Below are 8,710 nucleotides of genomic sequence, written 5' to 3' on the forward strand. Positions count from 1 at the left end.
AGTCAAGACTTTTAGAAGCTGACCTGACTCTAGTTATGATCTTATCTCCCCCAAAGCTCAACCATGTTGGTCTCCTCACCCGCCCCCCACACACCCGACTCACATCTCCTAGACAGCGAATTTAGGCTGTTTTCCTGGAGGGAAAGCCCCACCTATTCCTTCCACAAATCTTACTTAGTCCTCATTCAAGATCTAGCCAAGTCCCACCTCCTCCTTGCAGCCTTCTCTGACCACCGGGGTTAATGATCATAGTCGTCTTTATTGATCATTTAGAATAGTGCCTGGCCCATTGTAAAGGATTTCCATATAACTCATTGAGTCCTTGCAACAACATTTTAACCTCCATGTTGCAGAGTAGGACATTGAAGAACAAAGTGATTAAGTAAATTGCCCAAGTTGACACACACAGCAAGTAGCAAACTCGGATGGGACCCCGGGCAGCCCTTGCTCTTAACCACGCTGCCGTTTGAGGCTTTGCTTGTGAGTATCTGTCTCATCTCTGGGTTCTCACACCAGCCACTCCCTGAACTTCTCTCTTGAGCCCAGAGCCGTCTCTCTCACAGCAGAATTTTTGTCAGGACCACGGGTATCGGATGTTACAGCTGACAGAGTGGTGCCACACACATGACCTCATTTACTCAACTTTCACACACAGAGGTCTTATCCGCCCCACCAGCGGGCATAGATGGTATTGTCTTGCCTAACATGAACTCGGGATTCCAGCAGATTCGTTATCAAGGACAGTGAGGAAGCCCAGAACAAAAGAGAAGAAAACGTTCTGAGAGACCAAAATGAACATCATTGGCAGTGATGCATTAAAAGCTGTTATCTCGGGCGCCTGGGTGGCTCAGTTGGTTAGGCGACTGCCTTCGGCTCAGGTCATGATCCTGGAGTCCCGGGATCGAGTCCTGCATCGGGCTCCCTGCTCAGCAGGGAGTCTGCTTCTCCCTCTGACCTTCCTCCTTCTTCTTTTTTTTTTTTTTAAGATTTATTTATTTATTTTTATTTGAGAGAGAGAGAATGAGAGAGAGCGAGTACATGAGAAGGGGGAGGGTCAGAGGGAGAAGCAGACTCCCTGCCGAGCAGGGAGCCCGATGCGGGACTTGATCCCGGGACTCCAGGATCATGACCTGAGCCGAAGGCAGTCACTTAACCAACTGAGCCACCCAGGCGCCCTGACCTTCCTCCTTCTCATGCTCTCTGTCTCTCATTCTCTCTCTCTCAAATAAATAAATAAAATCTTAAAAAATAAAACAAAAACCTGTTATCTCTGGGGTGCCTGGGTGGCTCAGTCGTTAAGCGTCTGCCTTCAGCTCAGGTCATGATCCCAGGGTCCTGGGATCGAGTCCCGCATCGGGCTCCCTGCTCCATGGGAAGCCTGCTTCTCCCTCTCCTACTCCCCCGCTTGTGTTCCCTCTTTCGCTGTGTCTCTCTCTGTCAAATAAATAAATAAAACCTTTAAAAAAAAATAAAAATAAAAATAAAATAAAAACTGTTATCTCCTCATAGGAGAACCTCTCAGACCTCACCCAGAACCCACATACTGGTGGTGACCCACAACCCAACACGCTGATTTCCAAGTTCTCAAACAGAGAGGGGAGGCCGGGGAAGAGATGTGGGCTGCTGCCTGACAACTCCTCCTAAGGACAGAGGTGGAAAAACTCATGAAAAGCTAATAGAAGAACTCCAAATACAGCAGTCAGGCATCATTTCAGGCAGGGACAAATCTCAGTGAAGGAACCACTGTGTGACAGTCCAATACCTAAGGGGAATCACGACATCCTGAGTCATCCGGAAAAGGTTAAATCACTTTCCAAATATTATGCTTAGGGAGGCAGAGAGGTGTGCAACATATCTCAGAAAGATTTCCATCTGAAATGCTTTCAGTGTTGGTGAGTTGTGTATTTTAATGGGATAATGCTCCACTTTCCAGGGTGAGTTTGTCCCCAAGGGCTCCGGAAGACTGCGATTTTACTGATCAATTTCCACTGCCCTCTCCCAGTGCTGGGACAGCTGGCTGGCAGACATAGGAACACCCTCATGGCACACTGGCTTAAGGGAGAAGTTGTGACCCGAAGAATTGGGGGTGGCTACTGGCTTCTGATGAAACGCTGTTCCTAAACACCCCCAATAAACCACATGGAAGTAATGCATGGACACAGTTGACCGACTGCCTGAGCTTTGGGAGGCAGCATGGACAAAGGTGGGGTACAATCAGCCCTGGAGTCAGCTCGGGGTTCAGATCCCAGCTCTTCCACCTCAGGCAGTGGCATGAGGATGAAATGAGAGAAAACGTCCAAGGCACAGCAAACGCTCACTACCTGGGAGGCCCCAGGCTCTCCCCACTTGACTGTGTGATCTGGTCTCTTTTTGTTCTAACTGTTCCTTCGCTATGTCTGCGGCCACTCCTCTCCAACTGTGGGCTCCTCTGAAGTCTCTTCACCTTCTCCTTGGCCACCTCATCCAATTCCAGAGCTTCAAATATTCTCTCTCCACACATGCCCCCTGGAGTACCCAGGTCTCCATCCGCAGCCCCGCCTTCAATGCAAAGCTCTGGTCTTGCATTTCCAACAGCCTGGGCGCCTCTGTCTAAGAACACCAAGGGACACCACATTTCAACACGTGCATGATCTGTGGCCCAATACTGCTCCCCTCCCACCGCCCTCCCTTTCCTTTCACCCCTCTGCTGCCATGACCCCACCACCACCGTCCTTCCACGCAAACCTGAAACCTCATCACCTCTGCCTCCTCCCTGCCCACCCCCACTCAACAGGCAGAGTCCTAGAGCTTCCATCCCAGCATCAGCTCCCGAGCATGTGCTTCTCCTGCTGTGACAAAGGCCACCGCCCTTCCTCGCCATTCCCCAAGACCAGCAAGATTCGGGGCCTCAAAATCTCTCTCGTGAACTATCTCCCAAGTGGTTTCTCCACTCCATAACTCTGCTGCCCATAATCCTTCTACACAGACACCTAGCTTCTGATACATAGCTCTTATTAGTCATATATCTGCTCAAAATTCTCCCGTGGCTACATTTGCCAATACTCAGGACACAGCATCCAATCAATGTTGGTTGAATGATTTAAGTCAAAACTCCAAGACCTGGCTTCAACCTGCTTCTCCTGCATTAGATTCCACTCGTTTCCTTATATTCTTGGTGCCCCCTCTATGGATGGGACATACATGTCCCTCCCTCCCATGCCTTTGCTCTTACCAGTGCCTGTGCATGGAGTGGCCTCCTCAGACCATGCTTCCTCATCCATGGCCAAGGTCAATCTTCAACAGCATGCCTTTTATTACCAATCCCCCTCAACTTGTAAAACTATCCCTTCCTCGAAACACCAATAGCACTCTGCTGGTAATAGTAACTCCCATCTACTCACCACTTATTATGAACCAGACATTCATTTAATTCCCACAACAGACCTGTGAGACAAGCATGCTTATCCCCAGTTACAGGTAAGGAAAAATTCGTCTGACGCTTAGGCACTCACCTGATGGCACGGACCTAGTGAGTGCAGAAGTCAGATTGAAACGCAGACCTGAGACTCTGGAGTCTGTGGTCTGATCACTAAGCTGCACTGCCTTGCTACATCTCTGGGTATATACCACACCGTTTTTTAAAAGATTTTATTTATTTATTTGTCCGAGAGAGAGCACAAGCCGGGGGAGCAGCAGAGGGAGAGGGAAAAGCAGGCTCTCCGCTGAGCAGGGAGCCCGACGTGGGGCTCGATCCCAGGACCCTGGGATCATGACCTGGGCTGAAGGCAGATGCTTAATGGACTGAGCCACCCAGGTGTCCCTGTACCATACTATTATTTGTCTTGTTCTTTTGCTGGTGTTTATTGAGCATTGTCTATGTGCCAGATGCTATTCTAAGCATTTGACACAAATTAGCTGATTTAGCTCCCATAACAACTCTGTAAGGTAGGTACTATTATTGCCCCCATTTTCCAGAAAAGGAAACCAGGATGGAGAGAGCTGAAGTCCAGGGTCACTGCCCAGGCAGCCTGGCTGCAGAATCTGTGCTCTTTACCACAGACTGGACTGCTTTTTTATCTGCTTCCCCGATTAAACAGTCAATGCCCAGAGCAGCATCTTACTCATTTCTGACGCCCCTTCAGCCCTCAACAAATGTGCGAGGCCTTGAAAACTACTTACTGAATTCAATGACCAACCAACATAAGAAACATACATATGAATAACATGCATCTAACTCCCTGCCTACTAGCTTCATACTCCTCTCCCAAGCTAGGTGTACCCCTACTGCCCCGTCCTATACATCTGTGCCCCCATTTCACTCGAGGTCTCCTACACACACCTGCACACCCTCTCCCCTGATCACTTTTCAGCCCTTTATCCTCACACGTGAGGGACAGGATGAGTTCACATGCAAGTCACTGCACCATTCCCCCCGTGGACTCCATCCCCGCTTTGGCAGATAATCAGCACTGGGTACACACACTCAGTTACTCATACTTAGCTCTCTCTTCAGTTACCTGTGGCCAGACTCTCCCCGCCCCCACCCCCCACCCCCCGCCCCAGAGAAAAAAGAAGCACATTTCCTAACAGGGAGGTTCTCAGTCAATGGGTAGGCCCAGACCCAGGAAGGCCTGGGGGCGATTCCAAAGCATCCACAAATCCATATGCACACCAGATACTGAAGGCACATTGATATGTCTTGCACATAAGGCTAAAAAAACTTTTTTCTAATGTATATTTGATTAACCACAATGGCAAATACAACATTGAAGTCATCTAAAAGCTTTCCTGAATTCATAGTAGCTTTGTGTTGTCCCTTTTCACAACGGACAGATATAAAAATAACTCCTATTTGGAAAGGGTACTATGAATTACTGACTTTTTAAAATGCCCACTATCTCAAAAAAGTTGAAGCTCACTCAAAGCAGATAATAATGAAATGACAATAACTTCAGGGGGAAACGTGGGGACTCTGGCCCTCAGATCTGTCTCAGGGATGAGGAGCCAGGCCTATTCCCCTTAAAGTTTTCCTCCTCAACCCACATATCCAAGAGTGGAGCTGCATTCCTCTCCTCCTTGGCTGGATGAGAATGTACTAGAAGTGTAATGAGCACAGGATACTACCAAAGCTGCCCAGGAAATAGGAACAAATATCAGGAGAGGGAATGAGGTCAGGGGGTGGGGAGACGGAGGCAAATGAGTAGGGCTGTCACTGTGCCTGTCACCTCCAGATACGATCGGTATTTACAACCCCGTGCCCACCCACAGCACATATCTGAAAATATACGCCTATTTTCATATACACACACAGCCTTACCCAAGCCTTTATTCTCCCAAATATTTATTAACATCTCTTAATTCATTCTACAAATTTTTATCAAACACCCACTAAGTGGCTAGTACCATATTAGGTACAAGGAATACAGAGAGGAATATCCCTGCCCTTTTATCAGACAAAGCACCACCCCTCCCTCAACAGCTACCAACACAAACACACTGTCCCAACAACTGTCTGACACCCACCTAATACCCCCTTTCCCTCTTCTTCATGAATCACACACACACACACAATGGGTCAGATAAGCAACCGTCTCTCCTAGCTCCAACACAGCTAACACAAACATTCATCTCATACACATTCAACACACGCATATGACACACAAACTGTCCCTCCCTCACACAGGTACTCCAACACATCTCAGACACACAACCACACAACCCGTATTCAGAAGCATGCACCTTATTTGGCTCACTGGGAGCCTCTGGCCAATAAATCCTTTCAGGGAATGGACACAAGGGTCTGGTTGACCAATGTGCTGCTGGCTGCATTTTTCATACACTCAGGCCCAATTCTGCCAGTAAGCCCATGGACCAGCTACTATAACCTCTCCGTAACTCAAATTCCCTTTCCATCAAGTTAGAAGGGTGGTTCATCCTATTTTCTTAGAAAAGCTTGGAGGGGAAAGGTCATAGAGATCAGAGAATCAAGTTCAAAGTCATGGAAAGAAAGATTCCTCATGGAGTTCCAGTGTCTTACTGAGGTCTCACATTAAGACACGTGCACGCGGGTACCTACATACGAGCTCACGCCCTTACACTTGTATCTATTCACTCCCGTAAGCACTGCACTCCCATCTGTAAACACTACTCTATTCAAGCAGACCATTCACACATAATACACACAGTGCCAGACTCACAGCCTCTGCGTGCAAACACACCCAGACACACACTTTCACAGTTTAGGGAGCACCTGAACTCCTTGGAGAAAGGGTGAGAAGGTGTCAGGTTAACTTAATACACCCAGTTCCTGAAGATATATCCCACAACCTTGTACAAATAACCCCACAAAAGCAACCCAAACACCTTCCTTAAGGATTCCTCTACCACAACCACAGATACGCAGTCAGAATACTGTGCATCCCAAACCCAGGGCCACACCTGCAGACTCGGCTCCTCCCAGGGCTGTCCACATGCTGGCAGCCAGGACGACGCCCATCCCCAAAGCGGTCCTAGGGCCGCACTAGTCTGAGGGCACACACATGCACCTGCACACACTCCCCAAGAGACTCGACCTCTCGGGGGAGGGGGCAGGCACACACACGGCAGCTAGATGGCCCACAGCTTCTAGGGGTCTGGGGCAGAGGAAAGCATGCCTGCTGCCACAGACCACGGTCGAAGGAGATGCCCACCCTCGCCCCCAAACTGACGGGGAACGTCTCCCCCCCTCCCCGCCGCGCCAGACCAAGGTACAACAGGTGCCTTCAAGTCCCTCCTTCCCGTCCCCCTGAACCACAGCCCGCAGGGACCGGGGCCTGGCGCCACCCGCGCGACCTGTCCCCTCGTTTCACTCAGCTCCGCCTCCGGAAGCTGGAGAGCTGGTGGAAGCTCTCCCTCCCTGAAACCTCCCTTTCCAGGCACAACCTTGCCATCCCCACTCTCCTTCACCTGCCCTCGCTGCGTGCCCTTCTCCTCACGCCCAGGCCCCCTTCCTCCCGTCGTGCCCCGGCCTCACCAGCCATACTTCCCGCGCTTCACTCTCACCAACTCAGATCGCCGCCCGCAGCAGGCAACACCTGCTCCGCCCGCCTCCGCCCGCCTCCGCCCGCCTCGCAGGCCCCGCCCACCCCGGCCCCACCCGCAGCCCCTCACGCCCCGCCCCCTGGGCAGACCCCTCCCACTCCCGGCCCTGCACACACCGTCAGGACTCCTCCCAGGCCCCAGGCCTGGCGCCCGCATAGTCCCCGCCCACATGAGCCGGCCCCGCGCAGATCGAGTCCGCACACGCCCTCACACACCCCCTCACACACCCGACCCACAGGCCCTCAAGCGCCCGGACCCTCGTCCTCCCGCCAGCCCCCCGCCGGACCAGACGATACAGTACTGCCCTCAGGTCGCCCCGCACAGGCCGCGTCCACACAGGTCACTGGCCAGCCACGCGCCCCCTCTCCTCGGGCGTCCTCACCCGCCGCTCGCAAGGACACGCCTCACGACCCTCGCGTGCTGGTGCACGCTCTCACACGCTCTCACGCGGCCTCGCGCCCGAGCCCGCGGGCCGCCGGCCCCACCTCAGGCGCAGGCAGCCCCTCACTCCCGAGCCCGGGCGCCCAGCGGCGGCTCCCCCACCCCAGCCCGGCGCTCACCTTCGCTGCAGAACTTGCCGCCGAAGCCCGTGTGGCTGCAGTCGCAGCCCACCTCGCCGGGGGCCAGCACGGTGCAGAGGCCGCCGTTGGCACAGGGATTGCGCGCGGGCGCGCACAGTGGGTCGGCGGCGGCGCCGCGCAGGCCCTGGCTGCCCAGGAGCGCGGGGGGCCGCTCGCCCAGCTTCAGGTTGGCCAGGAGGCCGCGGAAGGGCGGCTCGTACTTGACGGTGCTGAGCGTGAGCGCCGAGAGGCGCACGTCGGGCGGGATGCCGCCCACGAACAGGTCACTGGCCACCTGCATCTCACGCCGCTTCGAGCGCACCTCGGCCGCGCGGGCCTCGCCGTCCACCGCCAGCGCCGTGCGGCGCGCATCGCGGGTCAGCAGCACCATGTGCCAGCGGTCGTCGGCCACCGGCGTGTCCAGCTGCAGCGTGGCCGGCTCGGCGCACGAGAGCGTGAAGCGCAGCCGCAGGCGCCCGTCCACCAGCAGCAGCTCCAGGAAGTCGCAGTCGCCACCGTCGTCCAGGTAGAGCAGCAGCGCGCGCGTGGCGTTGGTGCGCAGGCTGAAGCTGAGCTCGCCGCTGCTCGCCGCGCCCGCCCAGCGCGCGTAGCGAGCCCACTGCCCGGGGCCGCCGCCGAACTCCAGGCTGCCCGCGCCCGCCGCCAGCGCCAGCAGCAGCGGCAGCAGCAACCGCGGCGACGGCGACGGCGGCCGCCACGGGCTCCCGGCCGCCATGCCTCCGGCGGCCCCGGCCCCGCCCGGCCCCCGGCCCCGCTCAGGCTTCAGAGCCGCGGGCGCATGGGGCGGGGAGGGGGCCGGGCGCCCCCCGCGCCGAGCGGGGCTCCCTCGCCGGCTCACAGTGCCATGGGCCCGGCCGCGGGGCGAGGCGCAGGGGCCCAGGTACCGGCTTCCCCGGGCGGCGGCGGCGGCGGAGGCGCCCCTCCCCCGCTGCGGGCTCCGACGAAAGATGGGGGAGGGATGCCTGCGGGGAAACAGAGAGGAAAGGGTTAATGAGGGGTTCGGAGGATGGGAGAGGGTTAAGGAGGGGATCATCGGTGCTGACTCCCCCGTCACACCAGCAAGCACCCAC

At 54.9% G+C, this 8,710-nt stretch overlaps 1 protein-coding gene across 1 annotated transcript in view; it reads right to left on the reverse strand.

Annotated features, from left to right (window-relative positions):
* The window catches only part of NRXN2 (neurexin 2), a 98,456-nt gene extending 90,101 nt beyond the window's left edge, over positions 1-8,355 (reverse strand). The window contains exon 1 of the mRNA XM_035013157.1: positions 7,620-8,355. Within this exon, the coding sequence (XP_034869048.1) occupies positions 7,620-8,355 (736 nt within the window). The remainder of the gene's footprint in view (positions 1-7,619) is intronic.
* Positions 8,356-8,710: the final 355 nt, after the last annotated feature.

The sequence above is a fragment of the Mirounga leonina genome, unplaced genomic scaffold, assembly GCF_011800145.1.
Source record: "Mirounga leonina isolate KUSES-001 unplaced genomic scaffold, KU_Mleo_1.0 Mir_166, whole genome shotgun sequence".
Lineage (NCBI taxonomy): Eukaryota > Metazoa > Chordata > Mammalia > Carnivora > Phocidae > Mirounga > Mirounga leonina.